This window comes from Neomonachus schauinslandi, chromosome 5, assembly GCF_002201575.2.
Source record: "Neomonachus schauinslandi chromosome 5, ASM220157v2, whole genome shotgun sequence".
In the NCBI taxonomy this organism is placed as follows: domain Eukaryota; kingdom Metazoa; phylum Chordata; class Mammalia; order Carnivora; family Phocidae; genus Neomonachus; species Neomonachus schauinslandi.
This window is the reverse complement of record NC_058407.1, coordinates 79,734,891-79,762,535: the sequence shown is the minus strand read 5'-3', so window position 1 is coordinate 79,762,535 and position 27,645 is coordinate 79,734,891. Positions and strand designations below refer to the sequence as shown.

The 27,645-nt window shown below is 40.3% G+C and overlaps 1 protein-coding gene across 1 annotated transcript in view; it reads right to left on the bottom strand.

Moving 5' to 3' along the window:
• Nucleotides 1–24,404: 24,404 nt before the first annotated feature.
• ITPR2 (inositol 1,4,5-trisphosphate receptor type 2) overlaps nucleotides 24,405–27,645 on the bottom strand; it is a 482,328-nt gene continuing 479,087 nt past the window's right edge. The window contains exon 57 of the mRNA XM_044915443.1: nucleotides 24,405–27,144. Coding sequence (XP_044771378.1) covers nucleotides 27,058–27,144 — 87 coding nt within the window. The 3' untranslated portion in view covers nucleotides 24,405–27,057. The remainder of the gene's footprint in view (nucleotides 27,145–27,645) is intronic.

The following is a 27,645-nucleotide window of genomic DNA, read 5'->3' as shown; positions in this document are numbered from 1 at the left end:
CATTGTCTCCTTGAGATTCTTTTGGAAACAAATCCCCCACCAAGCCAACTTAAGCAATAAAGAAATTTATTATCTCATGTAGCAGGAAGCTCTGAGTTAGGACAGGCTCCAAGGTTGATTCAGGGACTAAATACACCATAGGAGACCCAAGTTTTCTCCACTCTGCCATCCCATATCTGGTTTCTTCATGGTCATAAGATGACTTTCAAAAGCAGCTAGGGTCACACTCTTCTTTGTTTATATCTAACAGCATAGAGTTAGAGCAGTGGCTGTCTGTTTCTCTCAGTTGGCTTGAGCCAGCATTGGTCATATGCCTACTGCTGAACCCATAACAGTAGTACAGGGAATGTCACATGTTAATGGTCCTTAACTAATTAGGACTATCACCTGGTCTAGGAGAGAGTTATCTTCTCCTCTATCCTCTGGGAGGAATGGATACTTGAATAAAGTTGGACTTCTGGTAGGAATCAAGAAAAGGAGAGATAAATGCTGCATAGTTATAAGTTGCCCTCTGACAAGTGTTTATTATCTTGAACTGCTATTTGTACTTTTTATTGTCACCTTTTCATACTTCTTATATCTTTTTTCCCAAGGTATATTGCAAACACTTTGAAAGAAAACCTATATCTTACATTTTGTAACCCCCAAATGTGTCGGTAAATATTTAATGTAGACATAGATGTCAGTAAATATTTATTGTAGATGTAGATGTGTCTGTAAATATTTATTGATTGCATTTGACTTCTCTGAGATTCACCTGCATTCTCTATCTTACTAGCACTATAGTGGATGCAACTGAAGTTTCCATGCTTCTGATGATAAACATAAAAATTTAAGGTTTTAGGGACCCTAAGCCCAGAAAGCTGGTCTGTTTGGAATTATCTTGTGCTCCTTCCCTACCTCTGTCCCCAGAACTACGTGGATGTTAGCATCAAACCCTAATCAAGAAAATGAGACCAAGGAGACTGAAAATTCTGTAATGCAATAGATCTTTTTAACCTTGATACTTGCACTTGACTACACTTCACTGCTGAGAACTACAACATTTGCCATAGCTACAAAGCATGCATTTTATTATGTTCCTCTCAGGAAAAACAGTGATCACCAAATTCATATTTAAGATGTTTCATTCATTCATTCATTTAACAAACATGTTTTTGAATACTTATTACCAACCTCTGTATAGGTACAGAAAATATAAAGTTGGATAAGAAATTATTCCCACCCTGAAATTATTCATTAGTAGATATGCTATCACTTTTTAAAATTCGATAGAAGTCATTTCTGCATGGTCACTAGGTTTAGATCTCAAATCACCACCTGGAGTGGCTGCTCTAAGACTAAATGTTTTGCTGTGGACACTTTGCTGATTTTTATGGTAAGAAGAAGTACAGTTTTACCCGCTGTTCAATGTCTAGCCTAAGGTGATTCACTTAGCTCAGCTTCTCCATCACTAAAATGGGAATTAATACTACTGGCCTACTTCTAGTACAAACTATAAAACCCATTACCCATGTGTGAAGCATAATTCTGACAGCCTAAGCTGGAGAATATCATTAGCTAAAGTATGGTAAGATTGGGTGAGGTGGTTGTTAAGAGGTTTCTGAATGAGTCAGGCCTCTGGTGCTAAATTTATTAATGAGTCATTTTTCTTGCCTAGCAGACACTGTGGCAGAAAGTGAAAGAAGAAGCCTTTCAATGTCTGTTTCTTAAAAATGTATTCTGACCTTCAGTCCACCAAAGTAGATTTCAACTTATTTTAGCATTTTAGACAATACTTGTCACCAAAACATTCTCCTGGTTCCTCTCAATTTGGAAAAAGCAAGTGAAGTATTTTCTCCAGGAATGGGGAAACTGGTTTTCATTTCTTTCCAGGGGTTTCAAATGATAAATTTCTAGTGGCCAGATATGGCATCTATCACCCTGCTCTGTGCACCCCCTGAAATTCAAATATGATTATTCCAGCCTTTACTAAAAGCTTATTAATGACAACGATGATGACAACTCATGGACCTCGTGTCCACTTGCCCTATATGGCTTTACTAGCCTTCATTTCCAGTCCATACCAGGTTCCCACCCACATAGCTATATCCTGGCTCTCTGCACATTTCCCAACCAAGATCTCAAATTGGTCCTTTCATCTTTTTAGTGCAACTTCCTCATCTATTGTCTCTTACATTCACTCATAAGAACTAAAAGTCCTCTTCTATGCTTATACTAGCTTCAGTTACTTATCATTCTTTCTACCACACCAGTACATGGGAGCCCTTCTAACTCCTCTTGATGCTTCATTCAACTTGGGCTCCATGGTCAGCTATTAAAACATTGCCCCCATCAGTCTAGGCACCTCTATCCATTTGGCATTTTGCTGTGTTCATCATGCCAACCCCAAGCCCTGATCTGAACCCACTGTGTTCTTTCGACCTGCCCTTGACAATCTGAGACTGTGGAATTAAGACTCAAAATCTTATGGGATTCATCTTCTTCAAATGTGCACTTTCAACTGATCTGCAAAAATCAATTAAATTGAAAAGAGGAAATCAATAGAGGAAAACAATGAAACCAAAAGCTGGTTCTTAGAAAAGATCAATAAAGTCAATACACCCTCTAGACAGGCTAACTAAGAAAAAAGAGGGAGGACACAAATTACTAATATCAGAAAGGGATGTCACCACAGATCCTATGGACATTAAAAGGATAATAAAGGAATGATATAAACAACTCTATAGCCACAAATTTGATAACCTAAATAAAATGGACCAATTCCTTAAAGGGCACAACCTGCCAAAATGCACACAAGCAGAAATGGAAAATCTGAATAGGACTATATCTATCAAAGAAATTGAATCAATAATTAAAAATCTTTCAAAACAGAAAGTGCCAGGTCCAGATGAATTCACTTGTAAATTTACCAAAAATTTTAAGAAGATAAAAGCAGAGGGAGTATTTCCTAACTCTTTCTATGTGGTCAACATTACTCTACTACCAAAGCAGATGAAACATTATTAAGAAAAGAAAACTGCAAACCAGTATCTCTCATAAACACAGAAGCAAAAGTCTTTCAGAAAACATTAGCATACTAAATCCAATGAAATATAAAAATAAAAGAATTATACATCATGAGAAAATAGGATTTATCCTATTTTCAACATTTTGAACATTTGAAATCAATTAATGTGATCCTTTATATCAATAGGCTGAAAAAAGAAAACTCACATGATCGTATCAATAGACAGAAAAAGCATCTGACAAAATCCAACACCTATTCATAATAAAACTCTTAGTAAACTAGGAATAGAGGGGACTTCCTCAACTTGATAAAAAATATCCACAAAAAACCTACAGCTAACATCCTACTTAATGGTAAGAAACTTAAAGCTTCCCCTTAAGATCAGAAACAAGACAAAAATGTCCACTCTCACTACTTCTTTTCAACATTGCCCTGGAAGTCCTAGCTAATGCAATAAGAGAAGAAAAGGAAACAAAATATATGCAGATTGGGAAAGAGAAATAAAACTGTCTTTGTTCAGAGATTACATTATTGTCTACATAGAAAATCCAAAAGAATTGAAAGAAAGAAAGAAAGAGAGAAAAGAAAGAAAAGGAGAGAAAAGAAAGAAAGAGAGATAAAGAAAAAAGGAAATTCCTAGAACTAAGAAACAATTACAGCAAGGTTGCAGGATACAAGGTTAATATAGAAAGGTTGATTGCTTTCCTATACACTTGAAATAAACAAATGGAATTTGAAATTAAAAACACAATATCATTGTGCATATATATCACATCTTCTTTATCCATTCATCAGTCGATGGACTTTTGGGCTCTTTCCATAATTTGGCTATTGTTGATAATGCTGCTATGAACATGGGAGTGCATGTAGCTCTTCGAGTCAGTATTTTTGTATCCTTTGGATAAATACCTAGTAGCACAATTGCTAGATTGTAGCATAATTCTATTTTTAACTTTTTGAGGAAACTCCATACTGTTTTCCAGAGTGGTTGTGCCAGTTTGCATTCCCACCAACAGGTAAGAGGATTTCCCTTTCTCTGCATCTTCACCATTATCTGTTATTTCCTGTGTTGTTCATTTTAGCCATTCTGACAGGTGTGAGGTGGTAGCTCATTGTAGTTTTGATTTGTATTTCTATGATGATGAGTGAAGTTGAACATCTTTTCATGAGTCTGTTGCCTTCTCTATGTCTTCTTTGGCGAAATGTCTATTCATATACAATGGAATATTACTCAACCATTAAAAAGTATGAACTATTGCCACTTTCAACGACATGGATATAGCTAGAGAGTAGTATGCTAAGTGAAATAAGTCAGACAGAGAAAGGCAAATACCATATGATTCCACACACATGTGGAATTTAAGAAACAAAACAGATGAACATAGGAGGGAAAAAAAGAGACGTAAACCAGAAAACAGACTGTTAACTATAGAGAACAAACTGAAGGTTACTGGAGGGGAGATGAGAGGGGGAATGGGTTAGATGGGTGATTGGTATTAAGGAGGGCACTTGTGAAGAGCACTGGGTGTTGTGTGTGAATGATGAATCACTAAATCCCACACCTGAAATTAATATTACAATGTATGTTAACTAAGTGGAATTTAAATAAAAACTTGAAGGAAAAAAAGCCAATACCATTTATATTAGCAACCCCCCAAAATTAAATACTTAGGTATAAATCTAACAAAATATGTACAAACCTATAGGAGCAAAACTATAAAACTCTGATGAAAGATATCAAAGAAGAACCAAAAAATGAAGAGAGATTTCATGTTCATGGATAGGAAGACTTAATATTGTTAAAATGTCAGTTCATCCCAACTTGATCAATAGATTAAATGCAATACCAATCAAATACCAGCAAGTTATTCTGTGGATATTGACAAACTTACTCTAAAGTGTATATGGAAAGGCAAAAGACCCAGGATAGCCAACACAATATTGAGGAGCAAAGTTTGAGGAATGATACTACTCAACTTCAAGACTTACTATAAAGCTACAGTAATCAAGACAGTGTGGTAATTGCAAAACAACAGAAAAATAGATCAACGGAACAGAATAAGTAGCCTAGAAAACAGATCCACATGCATATAGTCAACTGATCTTTGACAAATGAGCAAAGGCAATGAAATGGAGAAAAGATGGTCTTTTCAACAAATGGTGCATTCACCATTCACATGCAAAAATTCACATGCAAAAAATGAATCTAGAGAAAGTCCTTAGAACTCTCAAAAAAATTAACTCAAAATGGATCACAGACTTAAATGTAAACCACAAACTGTAAAACTCCTAGAATATAATATACTAGAAAATCTAGATAATTTGGATTTGGATTTTTTCTTAGATATAACACCAAAGGCATAATCCATGAAAGAAAAAAATGATAAACTGGAATTCATTAAAATTTTTTAAAATATGTTCTGTGAAAGGCATTGTAAAAAGAATGAAAACACAGACCATAAACTGGGAGAAAGTGTTTGCAAAGAACCTATTTGATAAAGAGCAGTTATTCAAAAATATATGAAGAACTTTTAAAATTCAACAATAAGTAAACAAATGACCAGATTAAAAAATGGAACAAAATGTGAACAGATACCTCACCAAAGAAGATATACAGTAGTCAAATAAGCATATGAAAATATTCTCCACAACCCATGTCATCAGGGAATTACAAATTAAAACAATGAGATACCACTACACATCTATTAGAATGACCAAAATCCCAAACATTGACAACACCAAATGTTGATAAGGATTTGGAGCCACAAGAACTCTCATTCATTGCTAGTGGGACTGTTAAATGGTACAGCCACTTTGGAAGGCAGTTTGTCTATTTCTTACAAAATGAAATGTATTCTTTTTTTTTTTTAAAGACTTTATTTATTTGCGAGAGAGTGAGCACAAGAGAGACAGAGATAGAGAGAGAGAGAAGGAGAGGGGGGAGGGAGAAGAAGACTCTCCACTGAGCAGGGAGCCTGATGTGGGACTTGATCCCAGGACTCTGGGATCATGACCTGAGCTGAAGGCAGATGCTTAACCAACTGAGCCACCCAGGCGCCCCAAAACCAAATATATTCTTAATATACTATCCAGAAATTGCACTCTTTGGTTATCTACCCAAGAAGTTGAAGGCTCATATCCACACAAAAACCTGCTTGTAGATGTTTATAGAAATTTTGTTCATAATTGCCCAAACTTGGAAGCAGCCAAGATGTCCTTCAGTAGGTGAATGGATAGACTGTGGTACACCCAGACAATGGAATAGTATTCAGCACTAAAAAGAAATGAGGCATCAAGCCATAAAAAGTCATTGTGGAAACCTAAATGCATATTACTAAGTGAAGGAAGCCAATCTGAAAGGCTACTTGTTGTATGATTCCAAGTATGTGACATTTTTTTTTAAATAGCAATTTTTTTTTTAAAGCTTTTTATTTATTTATTTGACAGAGAGAGACACAGCGAGAGAGAGAATACAAGCAGGGAGAGTGAGAGAGGGAGAAGCAGGCTTCCCGTGGAGCAGGGAGCCCAATGTGGGGCTCGATCCCAGGAGCCTGGGATCATGACCTGAGCCAAAGGCAGACGCTTGATGACTGAGCCAACCAGGTGCCCCGTATGTGACATTTTGAAAACGGCATGTGATAATTGATTATGTGTCAACTTGACTGGCCACAGGAGACCCGTATTAAACATTATTTCTGGGTGGGTCTGTGAAGATGCTTTTGAATGGGATGAACATTTGACTTGGCAGACTCAGTAAAGTAGATTATGCGTAAGGGTTATCCAATCCAGCCAGGGTCTGAATAGAACGAAAGTTACAGGAAGGAAGTATTCTCCCCTTTTTACTTCTGCCTGTTGAACTGGGATGCCTCATCTCATATAATCTGGCCCTTGGACGGGGATGTACACTATCAATCCTCCTGGTTCTCAGGCCTTTGGACTCAAACTGAATTACACCACCAGCTTTCTTGGGTCTCCAGCTGGCAGATGGCAAATCATGGGACTTCTCAGCTTCCATAATCATGTGAGTGAATTCCTTATAATAAATCATTCTCTATATCTATATCTATCTATATCTATATTCTACTGGTTCTGTTTCTGGAAAAACCTGACTACTACAGGCAAAACTATGGAAATAGTAAAAAGATTAGTGGTTGCCAGGGTTAGGGATAGAGAAGAGACGAATATGCAGAGCACAGAAGTTTTTTAAGGCAGTGAAACTACTCTGGATGTTGCTATAAAGGTGGATTTATGCTATTAAAAAATGTGCCCAAATCTGTAGAATGTACCACGCCAAGAGTGAACCCTAAGGCCAACTATGGACTTTGGGTGCTTATGATGTGTCATTGTAAGTCCATTGATTGTAACAAACGTACCACTTTGGTGGGGGATGTTGATAATGGGGATGGGTATGTATGTGTGGGAATAGGTAGATGGAAACTTTCTGCACCTCCTTTCAGTTCTGCCATGAATCTAAAACTGCTTTAATGAATAAAAATTACTAAAATATTTCTATTTAAGGATGTTTTTAATAATGCAAAACTGGAAACTACCTAAATACCAAGCAATAAAGGATTGATGCATTAAAACAGAGGAGGACTCTGGTGTGATGGATACATTAGCATTGACAATTAGGCTCCTGTTTCTGGCCCTCCAGAACTTCGTAAAGTCTCCCTGACCCAGGGATTTCTATGAGTCCCCAAAGTTCTTTCACAGGGGCTGGAGTCAGTCTATGGGATACAGTCACATGTGGGTTTTGCCCTATTCTTTTTCTCGCTTCCCCTCCCTCTCCTTAGTGTCCTTTATTCTCAACACCCTTTGAAGGAACCTCACTCATACCATTGCTGGCAGGATCTGTCATGAGCGTCACTAGGGTCCATGCTCAGAGCACAACTCCAGGGTCCCAAATCTGCTGAGCCCCAGAGTGTCAGGGCAGTGCTGAGTAAAAGTAGGTGGAATCCCTCTTTTCTTCAGGGCTCAAAAGTACTCTCAAGGCTCTTACAGGAACCAAGTGCCATGCTATCTCTCCACTGTCTTTATCCCTCCCAGCTTGCTGTCTGTCTCAGGGACTCCTTACCAAAGGCCATCATCATGCTTTAGGGAAAAACCAAAAGCTTTCCTGAAACTCAACCTCATGCAAATAGGTACTGAAAGGAGTTTCTAGTCTCTGGTTCTAGAAACAACCCCCTGCATCCCAGTTTGGGATCAGCTGGGGTGTGTGTTTGTATATTTATATATGCAGCTAAATAAACTTGACAGTTACGTTACAGCTTTAGTGTATTTATTTTGTTTTATTTTAATACATTATATACATAATAATACATCAGGCTCATCTGTTAATGCAAAGGATGTAACTGATCTACCCTCCTAGGAAAAGAGCCAGGAGTCACCTGTGGGGATGGGTCAGCGCTCTACCACTTTCTCTTACCCTTTGTGCAAGTGGGACTGGCACCTAAGGCGGGCATCTAAGCTTCAACTCCTACTAGGTATGGCTAAGTGTCAGAAAAAACCACTGTCCAAGGTGGACCCTGAATTCATAGGCACCATTCCAGGGAAGAATTCAGGGACAATAATCCACTAAAAGCACAGACCCGTCACGGACCAGCTATAGTCATTCCCTAGATTGGCCCAGCCACCTGCAGAGATTTAATTATTAGGTTGGCTGAGTCTGGGTCGCTTGAATTTAATTCAGTTTGTTGAATAATTGATGATATAGACAAGAAGCCTTCATCTGTGTCACCAGGGTTTTGTTTGTTTGTTTGTTTTTAATGTTGGTGAGGGTGTACCTTACCAAATAGCTTGGACTTTACATATGAGTCATAATGAATCAGGATTTTTGTTTTGATCCAGTTCAGCAGTTATGTCTCTGAGTCTGAGAGTCTCAGATGGACACCTGGATACACCCATTACATGGTTTCATTGCAAATTGTGTTGTGAAGGGAAACTCTACAAATCATTATCTGATTAATTCCCCAAAGAAAAAAGATGGCAGGATTATATAGCATCTAGTGCCACCAATTAGCAAAGTCATGGGGCTGAGCCAGTCATTCCAAAACTTAATATCCACAAACTCAAGGGCAAGTGGCCTCTTTTAATTATTTGGGAATAATGGGCCTCAGGGAAGTGAATGCTTTCAGCCTTGTGATCTGAGCAAGGTTCAGGAGCTGGACTGGTTTTGGCTGAGTCACCACTGGCTGCATGACCCCGCACACATCACCTGACCTCCACATGCTTCAGCTGGCCCAGCTGTAGAGATGAGTAAACGTGGCCCGGAAGGCCCTGGGGCGCAGAGACAGCCTCTGCGCATGGCTGCCCTGCGGCAGCATCCGGGGGCGCAGGTCGGCGCTATCAGAGGCGAGGGTACCCTAAGAGAGACTCCCAGAACAGCCTCATCTAAAAGCCACCTCTGGAAAAGAGACGCTTTCATACCCTGCGAGTAGGAGTAAAATTGGCAAACACTTTCTGAAGGCTGAAAAATATTCACACCTTTTGACTGTATGATTTCACTTGAGTGAATTTATTCTTAGAAAATAATCAAAGATACACACCACTATTTATGTTCAACAATGTTCATCACACTGTTATCTTTAATAAAGAAAAGCTGGAAATTTTCTAAATGTTAAACGGTAAAGTGTTTTTAAATAAAACATGGTACATTCGTATGTTGGAATGCTAGACAACCATTCAAAAAAGATGATTGTGGCAGAATAATTAATGACTTAGAAAAATGTCCACAATAGACTTGTAAGTAGAAAAGAATATTAAACAACACTGTGAGAATAATCTGACTTATTTAAAACCACATATACTCCCACACATACAGACAAATGACTAGAAGGACATATACTAAATTGCTAACAGTGTTTAATCTTTGAGTCTTAGAATTATGAGTCCCTTTTTTATTCATGATTCTTCCTGTATGCTCCAAGATTTTCATAATGACCATGTGTTCATTTTGCCATAAATATCAGTTCCCTGGGTCTCTGTTAACTTAGACTGTGGTGTATGGGGCCAACCTACATGCATACCTATGGAGCAAATGAATACAGTGACAGAGCTGTGAACCACGGCTTGAGCAATTCCAACCCTGGAGGCTCGTTGGCCTAGGAACAGAGTGGGATTTTTGTTAGAGGAGCCTGAGCCTGGAAGAATGATGCCTCTGTGGGTGGTTTCTCAGATCCTCAGTGCATGTGGCTTCCAGCCCGACTGCCCAAAAATTCTGACTTGCTGATTAAGACTGAAGAGTGAGTTTGCCGTAACAGCTAATTCCCCTAAATAAGCTCATGGTTTACTCTGTATCAATTTAATATATATTAAGCAACAGGTGATCCTGTTCACAAGGACGTATGTTCCAAGGGAAACATTTCTTTCAAAGTTAAACAAATGGGGTGCCTGGGTGGCTCAGTTGGTTAAGCGTCCAACTCCTGATTTCGGCTCAGGTCATGATCTCAGGGTCTTGGGATTGAGGCCCATGTTGGGCTCCATGCTGGACATGGTGTCTGCTTAAGACTCTCTCTCTCATTCTCCCTCTGCCCCTCCCCACCTTTGCTCTCTCTCAATCTCTAAAAAAACAAACAAACAAAAAACCCCAAAAAACCCACAAAAAAAAACAAACAAAAAACCCCCCAAAGTTAAGCAAACAACCTTGGTAAAGGCCCTAACACCTGGGACTCATGCAGTTAACTTTTTCAAGCATTCAATCTACATGAATTTCCTGGGTCACATTACCACGGTTAGCTGGACAGCATTCTCACTATGGTTCACCCTGCATGGGAACAAAAATTTTCAAATGGCACATCTTCCTTTGAAAAGAAAGTTGTCTCCTCCATAATGCATACAGGAAAGAAAACAGGCAATTTATGAGACAGAGCTCATCACCCATCCAGCTTTCAAGATGATATTTTCTAAAGCAACTCAGTCATTCTTACTCCCCCTTACCAAAGCCAAGGGGCAGGGGCAGTAGGCAATTGCAACATCCTGATATCTGGCTGTGGGATGGAGTGTGTCATTTGCCTTGCCTGGGTCAACAGCGAGTGTGTGCCTTCCCTGAGCAGACTTGTTGAAGATGGCCCGGAGGCATGGGAGTAAGCAGGAAAGGCAGCCTAAAGTATATTTTAGCATTGTTACAGATGCATCGCAGTGCGAAATTGGGGTAATATCATCTCCATTTCACGTAAAAGAAATAAAAAAATCACTCAGATTACCAATAAATTTGATTTAGCATATACTTTGTGTCAGGTACTGTTTCAGGCACTGGGGAAATGGCAGTGAATATAACAGATAATGTCCTTACCCTCAAAAGTTTACATTCTATTGAGAGGAAGGAAACAGATCTAGAATATAGCAGGTAATAACTGATATGAAGAAAAATAGGGCAGGATAAGGATAGAGAGGATAAGGGATGTGTAATTTTATAGGGAGTCCCTAGGGGAGCTTTCTCTTGTAAGCTGAGGAGAGACACAGAGGCAGTGGGGAAGTGAGCCATGTGAATTCTTGCAGGATAAATGCTTGAAGTAGAGAGGAGAGCAAGTGCAAGGCCTTGAGCTGAGGCACATCGTGATGTGTTAGAGGGTCAGCAAAGAAAACAGTATAGCTAAGGCCATGGTGAGGATTTTGGCTATTGCTCTGAATAAGATGAGAAGCCACTGGAGGATTCTCAGTAGAGTGACATGATAGGACTTACCTGTGTGTTTGGGGGTGGGAATGGTCATGGATGGGATCAGGGTAGCCATTGAGGTCCCTACTGTCACTGTCAAGGTGACCATGGTTTGGACCTGTGTTGAAACAATGTAGGTGTAAGAAGTGGAGCAATTCCAAAAGAAGATATGAATGGACTGGCTGATATATTGCGCACGGGAAGTGAGGGGAAAAGATAACAAAGGGAATTGGCCTAAGCAACTAGAAAAATGAAGTTATTTTCTGAGAAAAGAATTGGGTGAGAGGAATTCACAGTTAAGTTTTGGGTATATCATCAGTTCTCATTATTCACGATAGTTATGTTCTATAATGTCACCATGAACACTGAATCAGTTAATACTGAATTGCTCCTAGGGAAAATACAGGGTTAGCTTCCTTAAAAAAAAAAAAAGATTTTATTGATTTATTTGTCAGAGAGAGAGAGAGAGAGAGCAGGAGCAGGGGGAGTGGCAGAGGGAGAAGCAGGCTTCCCGCTGAGCAAGGAGCCCGATGTGGGACTCGATCCCAGGACCCTGGGAACATGACCTGAGCCGAAGGCTCAGGGGCTTCCTGTGAGCCCCTGGTGGCAAATGTTTTTGTCAAGTGATCAATACATGATCTGCTTTATGTATGCTTTATTTTTTAAAGATTTTATTTATTTATTTTTAGAGAGAGAGACCGTATGGAGAGGGGCAGAGGGGGAGGTGGAAGGAGGGGGAGGGAGAGGGAGAGAGAATCTGAAGCAGTCTCCACACTGAGCATGGAGCCCCATGTGGGGCTCTATCTCACAACCACGAGATCATGACCTGAGCCGAAACCAAGAGTCGCATGCTTAACTGATGGAGTCACCCAGGCGCCCCTGCTTTATGTGTGCTTTAAACACACCTTATTTAATATATATTACTCACTCCTTGCCCTTGAACCCATGGCCAACAGCATTACCAGTCATGCTTCAATGAAGCTTATCTACACACATATTTTCTCCATAAGGCACATTACAGCCTTCTTGTACTGAGAAACACTAGACAGCACTTTGAGACAATGCTTTGGAACCATTTTAAACAGAGAAATCATCAACAAAAAGCATAAAAATGCAAAGAACGTAGCATTAAATGGATCACAAAAGGATGCTTATTTATATTATGAGAGCCGAAACAAGAAAGGAGGGTGTTGCCGTGTTCAGCCTCAGCTGGAATGTGCATGGTGAGTGTCTCGCATTTTTCGCAGCTCTGCACATGTCTGCCAATGACTGTGAAAGCAGTATGGATGTCGAGTTTGGGGGTCACAAATCAATTTTCGCCAACAGGCCAATTTGCAAATATGGAATCCGGCAATAATGAGGGTTGATGATATTAAGAGAGGCCTATTATTCATCAAAGTGGAAATATGAAAAATGAGTTGGAGTTCAGGGGTTTCCAGGGGAAACGCTGTGGCTGGAGGTATTGGTTTGGGAGTGTGTCTCAGTCTGTAGCTGTAGCTAGCGTGAGACTGGATGAAATCATCTGGGAAGTGTGGAGAAAGGAGAGAAGAGCCAGAGGCTGAACCTCAGGGCCTCCAGTGAAGAACCGTTCATCAATTTTTCAGCCACTCTTTCTTGGGCCCGGGCAGGGAGAACCAAGAAAGAGCTGTGTTTCAGAATGAAGGAGTCGAGAATGGGTCTAATGCTGCTGAAAAGTTGTGTCCCACCAGAGGACCTTTAGAATTGACCCTTAAAAGGGTGCCTGGGTGGCTCAGATGGTTAAGCGTCTGTCTTCGGCTCAGGTCATGATCCTGGGGTCCTGGGATTGAGCCCCGCATCGGGCTCCCCGCTCAGCGGGGAGTCTGCTTCTCCCTCTCCCTCTGCCTCTCCCCCTGCTTGTCCTCTCTTTCTCTCTCTCAAATGAATAAAAATCTTAAAAAAAAAAAAAAGAATTGACCTTTAGATTAGATAAGATGGAGGTCACGGGTGATTTTGATGAACAGTTGCACTGGAATAACAGAGACAAATGTCCAATTGGGGTGGATCAAAGAGCAGAGGCACAAGTTTTTCCAGGAGTTTGATGTGCATGGGAGAAAATGAATAAGGTCAAAACTGGGAGGAGGATGTAGGATCAAGGATTCTCAGTCAAGGGAGCTATGACGGTTTGTGTGTGTGCTGAGGGGAATGAACCCCTCAGAGGGAAGGATCGATGAGAAGATAGATAAGAGAAGGAACAAGGGCAGCGGGCCCTCTTGCCCTTGCAGCAACTCATGAACTTCACATCAATTGTATGTGGTTGGTACTGTTACTATCTTCATCCGTGGATGAGAAAAACTGAGCTACAGAAAGGCCAGAGAGTCGTTCACGGTCACCCCATGAGGAAGCTGCAGAACCAAGATGCAGCTCCGCTTTCCGCTGCCGTGTTACTTGCTCTTCTGCAACTTGAGACACCGATCAATTCCCATAGATGGATTCCCTCGTAGCCAGCAGTCGCCAACCAAGGTCAAGAGTGAGATCCCACACATGTGCATTTCCGCTCAGCGCGCTCTTGGTGAGAAACACCACCCTCTAAGGCAAGCTAGGGAGAAATGCTGCCGCTGCGGTCTGAAGGGAGCCCCTGAAGTCTGGGTCAGTGCTAATACCTGAAGCTTCCAGAATGTGTCTCCCCTTCAGAAATGCTATAAGGTCAATCTTGTCACGCATGGGAAATAAAATCCATTCCTTAGGGTCATTCCCAAATCAAGAATTTAATTAATTTTCTCATAAACTTCTCCTGCTTTTATTTTGGTCCCACATGAGAGATTTCTGAGAAAATAGCTCCGCTTTTCCCAAAATGTATGCAGCTTGGCATCCCTCGGACCCTGTCCACAGTAGTTAAATAAATCACTTGTTGCTAAACAGAGCAATTTATTCCCCTGACATCTACATGGCCCTCTTGGTTTATTTTAAAATATATCAACTAACTCGCCACAACTGCCATTGATTTTAATGTGTCTGACACATCCAATTTCAATAGCTCAATGAAAACGTCACATAATAAAATAGAGAGGCAGGCAGAGAAGGCAAGGAGAGCTGGTGTGGAGACACACCCTTGGGAAGTAAACTTGGAAGATGCTTGCTCAGGTAGGATTCAGGACAGGGACTTCCTGCTGCCAGTTGGGGAAATTGATTAGGTTGCATGGAGATACCTCTTTGTATACATTCTCTTTAAAACATTAATTCTCCCATATGTGTTATTTTAGCTAATGGAATCTACCCACTCTCCCCAGCTATTTCACATGAAGTAACACCCACCTAACTAATACCTTTAATTTTTCATTTCCACGAAAATATTTACTCAGCAATGTAGTCACCTTATGTAACAGAGTAGAGCATTCTGGCAGGTTAGATGTGTAGCTTCCATCTACAAATGAATAAATCCAGTGATTCGGTGCGGTCATACACTGGGCATTGTCATAAACTTCAAGATCCCAAGAATTAATGAGACCGGTTCTGACTTCAGTGGGTTTGCCATCTCAGGAAGATGGTCTTTTTCTACAGGAAAAAGTAGAAGAAGGGGTTCAGTCCTAGCTCTACTACTCACTGTGTGATAATTAAGACAATGGACTTCGATTCCTCGTCTGTAAAATAGGAAGGATATTAAATATTGGAAGAATATTAAATGCTACCTCTAGGATTGCTGGGGCGATTAAAAATAACATATGTCAAAGCACTATAAAACTTGATACAAATTGTGTTTCTTCCTAACTGAAATCAAAGTACGTGGAGATGATTGCATCTCCATTTATAATGTTCAGGAAACTGATTGGGTTGCTGAATATTTACTATCCTTTGCTAGTGTCTTTACAGTAAAGCTATCTGATACCGAAAACAAGGTGTTAGGAGATCACATCGACGATATTACTTTGCCTCAGCAATTATAGAGTCTACTATAATATTCAACTGGATGCCTTGTCGATTCTTCAAACTCAACAGATTGCAAACGTACCCACTGTTACGAATTTTCCCTCTCTGCTAATAGACATCTACCCTCTTTCTCAAATTCGAATCTCGAGGTAATTCTCAACAATTCTCGCTCTATTGGTCTACAATCCTGGACCTCTACTTCATGTGTGTCTCTCGGGTGTGTGCATGCTTCCTTGTCAAACGACCACTGCCCCGGTGCAGGCCTTCTGTTCCCCTGGGGGGATCTTTGAAACAGCCTCTTAACTGAACTGACCTTCCTGTCTCGAGCTTCTTCTTCTCCAATCCACCACTGACTCTGCCTCTGGTTATATTCCTAAAATTAAACATGATCATGTTCTGCTTCCTCTAGAGGCTTCTGCTACCCTCCCATCTGCCCCCATTTTGCCTTAGGTTAATAACGTGGAACAACTTCATAGCCTGGTTCTTACCACTCCTCCATGACATACCAGCCATTGTGACTTTGGCCATTCCATGAACACAATTCACTTTTTCTCCTCTCTCTCTGCTTGCCTTCACTTTGCCTGTAACTTTGAATGCCCTTTCTCCCTGATTCCTTCCCTGACTGCTTCTAACTTCCCCATTCAATTGTCCCAGTGTCATTTTCTCTGGGCCATCTCAACCCTTTGGCCATAGCACCCTCTTCTTCTGAGCTCCCATGATACCCTTTGACCATAGCATGTGCTGCATTGTACTCAAATACATTCTGGACTGTCTTACTCCTGAAACGTGAGCTCTGCGAGATCAGTGTTGGTGTTTGATTTCTTGTATCTCCAGGGCCTAGCCCCGTGCCCGCAACAGTACCTGACCTTGGCAGATATCTGATGGATCGATGAATGTATGAAGAGGCATTGCTCCTGTCCCTCAAGCATTTGTCCTGGATCTTCATCTTCTGAGAGCTGCGTACTGTTCCTCCCATCTCTACCTCTCTTGCATCGACCTTTCTTTCATTAGTAAACAACAGCACTACATCCCCATCTCTCCTGGAACATTACTTGTCCTGTATCTTCTAGTTGTTTCTCGGTGCATGTGGTAGCATATGGGTTAACAGTATGGATTTTACAAGCAGACTGCCTAGGTTCAGATCTTATAAGCTGTGAAACTTCTGGCAAATTGCTTAACTTCCCTGTGCTTCGGATTCATCCTCTTTAAACCAGACGTGATTCTAATCCTTGCTTCATAGGGTTGTATGAGGATTAAATGATTTAAAACATGTGCAGCCTTTAGTGACCTTTAGTGCACACTCAGAAATGTTCGCTGCTACTCGTATTCATTCAAATATGAATGCTCCCTCTGTAAACCGTCCCTTCTCCTCCATGATCCTTCTGCTGGGCTCCACAGTCTACCCCTCTTATCACGCTTATCACCTGGCTTTGCAATTGTCTATGTATCATTATCTCTTAGTAGCTGCTAAGTTCTTTTAAGACCTCTCATGTCTTTTTATTTTTATTTCTTTGTTCCCTGTCTGCCACTCTCCACCTAGAATATAACATTCGGCACAAAGTTGGCACTCAAAGAATTCATTCACTCAGGCATCTATATCACTGAACTTTTGCCAGTAAGATGGGAAAATGCTAGAATGCCACAGTCTCCGATCAGGGTTTTTTTTACAGAGTGTGTTCTGAAGTCAGTTGTCTACTTTATTCCTCCATTCTCTATGCACAGCACAATTATTTTTAATTTAACGAAATGATTACTGAGTAACAGTTCTAATCAGGGGATGGTGGAGTCTGGCCAATCAGGGGTAGGCATAGCCTTCATAGAATTGGCCATCATGCTGTTGGACTGGCTGCCGCATAGCTCATTCACTGAGCCAGTCCAGGGTCTTTAAAGGTGACCCTAGAGTAAAAAGATTGTGCGGGGTGCAAAGGCAGTCTCAACACTTTGTAGTATAGTACACTTATTATCTGTGTTTATCTATATGCGCATGCACACACAATACTGCTGTATTATTTTAAACCAAGAAAAGGGACATACCACAATGTCCATGTCCAGCCAATAGACCAATATTTAAACCGTTAAAAAACACAGGCAAATTGTTATGTATCTTTTTTTTTAAGATTTTATTTATTTATTCATGAGAGACAGAGAGAGAGAGGCAGAGGGAGAAGCAGGCTCCTTGCGGAGCAGGGAGCCCAATGCAGGACTTGATCCCAGGACTCTGGGATTATGACCCGAGCCAAAGGCAGATGCTTAACTGACTGAGCAACCCAGGCACACCAATTGTTATGTATCTTGAAGCCAGAACGTTGAAGCCTATAATTATGAAACAAGTTTGAACGGATGATGGTAATATGCCTCTCATTTCAAATCTCCTGACCTTATACTTCTCTGTAATTCTTCATGTAACTCAATTTAAAAGTTCAGGTGCAGGTAAGCCTCCTCTGGCCCATCCTTTTCAGTTCGGCATTCAGCTGTATCTCCACAATGGCAAGGCTGACTTGAAAGGTTGACTTGAAAGCTTGGGGACTTGGTTCCTGGGGCATCTCGTGCTACACTGAACCTATTCTATGCTTTCTTCCCAGCTGCCTTTCATCAGCAATGCTGGAAGAAGGAGAATATGAATTTCTTTGGGTAGAAGGTCATTCTCTTCACTCCTACTCCACTTCTCTTGCTTGAGCAGGCTGACATGCATGGCTGGCAGCCCAAATTGCATTGCCCCAATCCTTGAAGAAGCAGAAAGGCTTTCCTTCTTTATTGATTCTAGAGTCAGATGCACTGCATTGTTTTTTATTCACTATATGTGGAGAATCACAGTGCCAGCAACCTTCCTGTCCGGGCTTACATCGCCTTTCCCCTTTGCTTCTTGGCCACCCCATTCGACATCCTGCAGTGTCATAAACAGGAAGTTTACCTCTAGAGATAGAATAAGAAGATTTGGTGAGAATGGAAGGGAGGTAGGGAAGGTTGGTAGAACTGACTGACTCAGAACATGGTTCTCCCATAAAAGGGGATGGCCACCTCTTTTTCAGATGAGGGTGGCCCATGTCCAGGAATTAGAGACAAACTGTGAGAGTACATCAAAGTTTTCTCCGCGTTTCTTACCTTAGGCTGTCCACAAACTGATTCTGAGATTGGAATGTCTAGCACATGGCCCAGATGCAGTTAGAAAAACTCCTTACTAGACTTCCCTTAGCTTTAGTAAGGGTATTAAGTTAACTAGTTTATGTATGATTATGGTATTTTGTTTTTATATTATTAGATGTGGTATTACTCTCTACTTTTTATATGTTTATGAATGGAAAGTTAGGAGGGATATGTAAGGATCTGAAAGGATCTGAGCATATTTGATGGGAAGTCCCATACCTTTTGAAACTCCTCCCTTGACTTCTGAAACCTCATTTCTTTTTGTTCTCACACTAGCTCTCTGATTTTTTTTACTTTTTTTTTTTTTTTAAGCTTCACTTGCAAATTTTCTTTGGGCTCTATCTTCGATCTTCTCTTCTTAATGTCTACACTGTCTTTTAGCATTCATTTATTCCTTTGCTCTCACTGCCATGTATGTCTATGACTTTTAAATCTTTTCTCTCTAGCCTTTATTTCTTTCATGGACTCTGAGCTTATATATCCAGTGATCTAACAGATATCGCTTCCTGATGTCTCAAGGAACTAAAACTTAGTATGTCCAATCATAAACTCATCGCGTACTTCCCCCTACAGCCTACACCTCCAGTATTCCTTATTTCAATGGACAACAGCACTATTTTCCCATTCATCAAGCCCAAAGCCCAGGAGTCATTCTGGATTTCTCCTTTTTTTTCTCATTCTACACCCAATTGAGCACCAAAATTCTATAGATTTTCCCTTTTAAATATTTCTTGTAACCAACCTCTCTTTCTATCCCCAGTGCTTACTCCTTGAGAGAAAACCCTCATCATATCTTGCCTGAACTTTTGCAATAGTCCTTAAATACAGTAAGCACTAAATAAACGTATCTTAAAATAAATATATAAACGTGGAGCTAGATTTTATTCAAAATTTTGTGGTTTGTTTTTTACATGAATGGTTGTTTGCTCTATCATATATTTATGCAACTGAGCTTTTTGGAGCTAAATTTTACATTTCTGCCAGTTAAAGTTCATCAGAATAGATTTGTTCATTGTTCCAGTTTTCTGACATTATTATTACTGTTATCCATCATGTTCAGTCTACTCCCCAACTTTATGTCATCCCCACATTTTGTTATTTTGCCATCTATTTTTTATTCCAGACATTGAAATAAATGTTGGTCAAGAAAGGGCCAAAGACTGACATCTAACAATAGGCCAAGGATATTTTACTCTAACCTCACATTAAGTAAAAGTATTCACTTGCATACAGAGTTGTAGAACTCTACTCTGATCCAGGACAAATTTTTGTGTCTTGTCTACAAGAATATCATGCAACTTTTCTTAAATGTCTTGTTGAAATCAATATAAATGGTGGCTATGTTATTTATTTCATCTACAATTCCAGTTATCCTATAAAAATGTTAATGAGTTTGGGAAAACTTATTCTCAGGAAATACTTGCTGGACTTAGTACAACTTTTACTTCCTTTTAAAAAATGTTATTATTAAACTATAAAAGCAATTTTAAAAATATAGAAAATAAAGAGAAAGGAAAATAATGTATCATCCCAGCTATTTTAAAACAAATATCATTACGGTGCATTTTGTTCATGTCTTTTTGAGAAACATGCTTTTATACAGTTAATGGTGTACATATAATTATAGCTATTTTTAAAGTTTATCCTACCTGTTTTCCAATGTTGCGTCGGTTTGCATAGTTCTCATAGATTCATCACATTCCATTCTATGAGTGAAGTATAAATTTTAAACACACCAAAATCACTGGACTTTGGACTGCACTCAATTTTTGAATTGTAAATAATGATATGATGAATATTTTGCATATGTAGATTTTTCTTTACTTTTTATTTTTTTTAGATACCTCCCAGAAATGGTATATTTGGGTCAATTTTCTGGTGCCTAATACATGTGTCTGTATTAGTCAGGTAGGCTGGGTTATGCTACAGTAACAATCACACATATCCTGATCTCATTTATTTAAGAACAACCAAAAACTTTAATTTCAACACTTTAATGCATGAACGTTTGTTTCTCGTTCATACCAATTTTGCCGTGCCTATCAAGGCTCTTCAGGATAGTTCCCTTCAAAGAGGTGACTCAGGGATTCAGTCTGGTTCCATCTTGGTTTCCATAATTGATGTGGTGAGGAAAGAACTGGAGGTTGTGGAGGGACTTTTTTCTGCCTCAACTTGTCAATCACTCACAATCCATTGCTCAGAACTAGTCATGGATTTTCCACTCAACTGCAATAGGTGCTGGGGAAACATGTCTAGTATGTGTCCAGTAGAAAAGGAACATCACTCTTAGTAAGCATTAAGGTCTACTCCAGTGGGATGGCTAGGTACTATGTCAATGTGGCTTAGCTGGAGCTATTATTCCCCAGAATCCCCTTTCTCGTAGGAGTACGGGTTAATTACGGGAGATACTTTCACAAGACGTGGTAGATGGAGGTGAAAGCAACAGCCCTCAAGTTCAGAAAGAATAGGCAACAGGTGCCCCTGCAGCTCACAGGCTCATCTCCTGGCGCACGTTGTTGGCGGAGAATAGCAGCCAGTCCACACCCCCCAGTGCCCATCAGATCTCCTTCAGCTTCTCTGAGTCCTGGGTCCCATTCACGTGCACATGCAGCTCCAAGGTGGAGAACGCCAGCTTCATTTTTCAGTCCCATAGGTTATGGAGTTTGGTGGTGGTGAGAGCTAGATGCAAATTTTTGTTTGTCCCCATGGGTTCCATCCAGTCTGTCCTTGTTTTTTTCCTGCTTCACACCCAGCTTTTCTTCCTGATTGCCAGCCCCGCTGACTTAGTGACTTCAGACTCACAGCCAGATGCAGAAGCACCAGCCTTCCATAGAGTCCTTCACTCCAATGCATCACGTCAAAGTCTTAAAATAAATCTCTGACCTCATGATTTTGATTCTCTGATAAAACCTAATTGATATGAAATACAGTAATTTTTTTTTTTTTAACAGAGCAGGGTCTAATTTTAAGCTATTGTGTTCACAGAATTTTTATTTGAATATATTGCCAAGAAGACCAGGATCACAAAGCAACATTTTATCCATGTTGAAAAAGAAGGAAGAGGTTATGCCATACAGAAAAGCAGATACAATTGTCCGAAGTGAAGACAATGGTAAAATCAAGACTAAAAGCAGTTACTAGAACAGGGAGCAGCCTCAGAAACCTTTTTCTATGCAAACACATGTGATGGGGTGGGGGTGAGGGGGGCTTCGGAGGGCTGTGTCGCAGTGCATTGCAGAAGAAATCCACACCTGTATCCACATTTCCACTGTGAGGAGGTAATTCTCTGAGGAGGTGATTTGAGCCCAAGGACCAGTGTTAAAAGGGAGCAGGCTAACCTAGAGGAAATCCGCATTGAAGTGTAAAAACCAGAATTTTCCATTAAATTGAGTCAAACTAAGTTCAATGACTAATCTCTGTTCCTATAAATCTTCTACCTGCATCAAGTTTGGCTTCTGTGTTTCTCCGTTTGGAATGTGGCCGACTCCATGGAAGGTACCCGCAGCTCTGCTGTTGTGGAAGGACACAGGAGAGGCTAATGCGCACAGATCTCTGGCCCTGCTGTGAAGCTAGAGGCTTTCCTGAGACTTCCGCAAAGCACCATGGCTGACCAAAGGCAGGGTGACTTGCAGACATCCATCACACTCCCCTCCACATGCAAACTCCTGCCCTTTGTGCCAATTATTCTTACTGGAAGAGGAACTCATTGTCCAATTTCCTTCCCTCACCCTTTCCTCCGATTCCAAGCAAAACAAGACAATTCTTGCCACACTGCTTCAAGGAACTGTGGCACACTGGGAAATGTCCACACGAGCAAAGAATTCTATTCACGGTTTGCATGTGATTCATGCACCTCGTTTTGATTTCAGCTGTTGCATGCTTCGTGGTCTTCTGAGGGGAACTATCCTCTTGAAGCACTGCGTGTTAAGAACCGGGAAATGCTAGATGACCAAGTGGCCTATGCCCACTTAGCCCACGCTGGGCTCCAGACCCAATAGAGATATACCAGTAGGTGTTGGCCAGTTGGGGATTTAGCCAACTCCCAATAAATGCTGGGCACGATGTTCCATTTGGATTAGCGCAGTGCAGCTCAAGTCACCAAATTTTTTGTCCTTCATGTCTCACTATGTAAAATAGCAATAATAACGACTTTCATACCGATGGATAGATTATGTAGAAACATGGTAAGAAATGAAAAAGGCACTTAAAGTATCACACGCAAAAAAAGTTACACAAATCCCATTTTAGTCATAATTTATAAGTTATACTTAATCTGGTCTTGGCATATTCTATTAGAATCATATTATTTGAGGCAAATACAGTAATACTCGACTGCAGGAAAAAAAACGACATGAGAAGTAGTGGTATGATAATTTTTTAAAAAGATTTATTTATATATTTATTTATCAGAGAGAGAGAGAGAGACGGGCAGAGGAAGAAGCAGGCTCCTCGCCGAGCAAGGAGTCCGATGCGGGACTCGATCCCAGGACCCTGGGACCATGATCCGAGCCAAAGGCAGATGCTTAACCGACTGAACCACCCAGGCTTCCCGTGGTATGATAGTTTTATAAATGATTCAAGTCTGTGGAAACACTCCAGGTCAGAGATGATACTTGGATTTTGTTTTTGGATCTCTCTACTTCCACGTGTATGTTAGCGCCTCTGCTCGGTTTTGGTATTGTGTTTTCTTCTACTAAATGGCAGAGCTTGACCAACGAGTATTTCACAGATAGCCAATGAGTGACTGGAGGGCCTCAACCGGTCTCAGGCATTTTCTAAAAGCTGGACTTAGTTGTCAACTTTTGCAAATAGAAAGCTCCCCGGAGCTTCCCCACTCCCTACAAATGGTATGCACCCCACGATGTCACCCATGTTAGTGACTTGCCCAGCTCCTAGAAGCATGTGTGTTTGTGTTTAAGGTGGTTGCTCCACTCTTTCGAACGGTATCATGTGTCACTCATATTAGAACAGGTCTGTGGATTATTCCGTATTGACTTAAGAACAGCTGAGGGAGTATGCCTCTTACAGCTGTTCTTCCACAGAGCACTGTTTGAGGCATGTTTAATTGTTAGCTCTCGGGTCTGTAATCTGTTACATCATTACACCTGGGCAGTATTTACCTACTTGCCCCCTAGTCCACTGGGCCTCTGGAGGGTCTCGGCTGTTTTCTTCTTATTATCTCTCACTTACTCCTTTTCCCTAACATAGCAAAGATCCAATCCTCACCTTCCCCGCCCAAATCCCCAGACCACCAGCCTGGCCACTGATCTCACCCCGGCACGTGGGGGCAGGGGGTGAGCCCTAGTGTATTACTGTATGTAATGAAACAACCACAAACTAAAAAGAGCAGCCAAAACAATGAGTTGTGAGCTGAGAATATGGAAATAAGCACATGATTAGTTCTGACTTGAATGGAATATCTTCCTGATATAATCAATAACCCACTAGAAACTGTATCTTCATCAACAGAAAAATTTCAGTAAGCAAGAAAATAAGCCCTTTCTAAATGAACTTTCTCAAGGGGTTGAAAAAATAATTTTTACATGTATATAATTTATTTATTAATATTATAGTCTTATATGATACAAACACTCTCATCTCAAATGATATAAATTAGGAAACATACTTTCTTTAAACTCTTGGGCCTCAGAATGTAGCATGCAGGGGAATAAAATCTTTTTGAAATTAAAAATTATATTCAGCAGAAACTGATACTTTTAAACTGACATGTATTTTAATAACTAAGGAGTAAGACATTTCCCTTAACATCAAAATCAAAGATTATTGTACTCATTTTAATATCACTATATAAATATAAAAACATTAACTGAGACTTGCCTAGGTCAAATATTCCAGTTACGTTAACAAACATATACATAACAAGTATGAACTTATATCAAATGTCAAATTTCCCCATTATTACCTTCTTGTGACATGACTTTAAGAGCCTGGAGAGTGTCTTTTTTCTTTGCTTTTTTGTTTTGTTTTGTTTATTTTGCTCTATAATCTCTAAGTATCTAGGCAGGAAAGAAAAACACAACTGAGAAATATTCCGGTTTTGAACAAGTAAGAGGTCAGTTGCAATCTCTTTCGGGTACTTCCCATTCGAGAAAACATGCCGTGAAATGGTGAGCTGCCCCTGACAACGGGTGGAGAGGTCAGGCCATTTGTCGATAGCAGTTATATACCCAATGGCTTATTCACTATAAAAAAGAACTAGCATGGCCCCAGAAAAGAATAGATAGTTCATCAAGTGAAAAGCAGGTTGCTCTCATTGGACAAATTAATCTCTTCTCTTGATGTTCAGACATCAAAAATATCTTCTTTCATGTTAAAACAGAGATGGGTTCCTACCCTGGAATAGGGTCAATCTTTACCAATTTCCTCTTCTTCTCCCCATCTGCAAACTCTCTAATTAAAATACTTTAAAGTGTACTTTCATCGAATACTGTTATAACAATGATGGTCTTGGATTAAAACAATGACTGCTTTGGTCGACTTTGGCTTGGTGAAGCCATTTAAAAAAAATCAAGTATGTGATATCATTCAAAGTTTTATAGTAAAGCATTAAGGGTCACTGAGCCACAGTGAAATTTCTCGTACACTTGCTGAATGCTACTAGGTTCAAAGTTCTGTCCTGCAGGCAGATATATATCCCAATTTCTTAGTATTTGGGGATCATGGCTCTTCTGGTAAGGAAAAATACTATGGTGTCACAGTAAAGAATTCTTAGCGTGGGGAAGTACTGGGGTGGGGGGTGGGAGGTGGGAGGTGGGAGGTACCAGTAGATTCAGGTAAGAAACTGTTGCTCTGGGTTTCCACAGCTTCGCTCCTAGTCCACATTTCAACATTGTGGGAGAAGGATGGGTTCAGGAATCCTTTATAATCTACCCAGACCATGATTTGAGAATTTTAAGAGCCAGTAGTTTTAAACTAAATGACAACAATCCAAAAAGCTTTAAACTTTAAACTCATAGCAAACCCTATCCAGACTTTAAACCTTGGTGGTAATAACTTGAGAGTTTTAAGACTCCGGAGGTAATTGTTTGTTCCTTGGGGGGCGGGCGCCAGAGATCAATTTGCAAAGCATCTCCCAGAGTCTGGGGTCAGGGGCCTTGTCCTATCTCCATGCAGCCGTGCTTCCATTACCCGTATTTTGCTTTAAAATCCTAAATGTATAGTCTCTACGAATATTATGAGCACGGCAGGTTATTGTCTCCCTCCACAAATCCTGGTTGCATAACTTCAGCTAAAAACAATTTGGGGAAGAGATGATTATCTTTCTACCTTCTGAAAAGCTCTTACCGATACAGTTTAAAATCTGCAACTGAAATGCTGCATTTTCTTGAGTCTTCAATACATTTCTTGGATTTTTTTCCCCCTAACTGCAGAGATAGGATAAATAAAACCACTCAGTTCCTTAAGCACAGCAAACACGAATCAAATAGCTTTTACTCCATATTTATAAAAGGCAATGTGACCATCATAAGTTTCTCAATATTCCCTGTCACCTTTAAGCATTTCCATTTATTATTTTCAATATATTTTAAGAGCATACAGATGTTCGCAAAAAAAAAAAAAAAAAAAAATCTTCGCCGGGGCTTACTGTCAGCTTTTTCTTCCCCAAGTCTTTTAAAATCTTCCCCCTCATGACTTAAAACATATTTGAATGGGTTACATGAAAATCCCCTTTTGAGCTCCACAGTGGCATCCCCTTTGCAGCCGGGAGAAAGCACTCACATTCTAGTTGCGCTATCAGCATGAGGGGCACGAGTTCCAAAGCACTACGTTCTGAGAGCTGGAAATCCACTGTGTTGCACGTTATAAATAAGAAAATTGCCCTGTGACAGCTATGGTTTGGAAGCATTAACATTCTTCTTTGCAAACCTCATTTTTAATCTTTGCTGTTACTTTCCTTAGGAAATCTTAGCCCCTGTATGAATTCCTGTATCGCTAACCTATACGCCGTATTTAAAAGAAATAAATCCCAACCGACCGCGACGAAGGTCACCATCAGCATTTAAGACAAAACTGACTCTTACTGATCTAGCCAAAGGTCGTTCTGTCCCTGCCGCGCCCCCTTGCACCCTGCCTCCCCCTGTCCTCTCCTTCCATTTCGAGCAAGCTACTGCACGTTACATTAAGAATGCGTGATCTGTGCTTTCTAGCTTTTAAGTTTGGTCTTCTCAACCATGAAAACACAGTTATAAATTGTTCTCAGAGCTAAACCACTCAACATCTTGGCACTTGGTTGTTTTTAACTTTCAACAATAGGCACTGTTCACTCCCCTCCATCTCAGTTCTTTATTCAGTGATCAGGCAGGACACTGATGAAAGGCTAGTCACGGCTTCCCCCCCCATGGTATCAGTGTGGTGGCATGTGATGATTCACATGGGGTGTGTTTGATCCGAGAAAGCCCAGTCTCTGCTTATTCTTCCTTTGTTCTGTCATCTGGGGGAAAAGAGAGAGTGAGTTGAGCTGATTGTCTCACTTTTGCCCAGTGCTGGTGGGCTATGCAATGTGGGGTTAATATTTCCCAAGCATCTACAGTCTGTCTGGCATCCTCTAGAATATAGTTACCAAAAAAAAAAAAAAAAAAAAAAAAAATTTTTTAAAGTGAATTTCCAAAAAAAAAAAAAAAAAAAAAAAGGCAAACCCCTCTCTGTGGTTAAAAACAGGAACCATGGTTCTTCTCAAACAGCCCTGACTTGTCAGATAATCATCACCATCACCGTAGTCATTTTAATAGCTACCACAGCTACTTTTGATAGTATTTTTACTACTGCTAATAATTTCACATGATGAAGGGGTTGATTATAGCATTGAAATGACAGGTCCCGAGGACGATCTGCCTTCCCGATGAGCTTAGTAATTGCTAGGATGGCAGAAAATATAATTTTCTATCAGAAAGTGCAAAGAGGCCCTTGTATTTTGGCATTTGCTCCTTCTCCC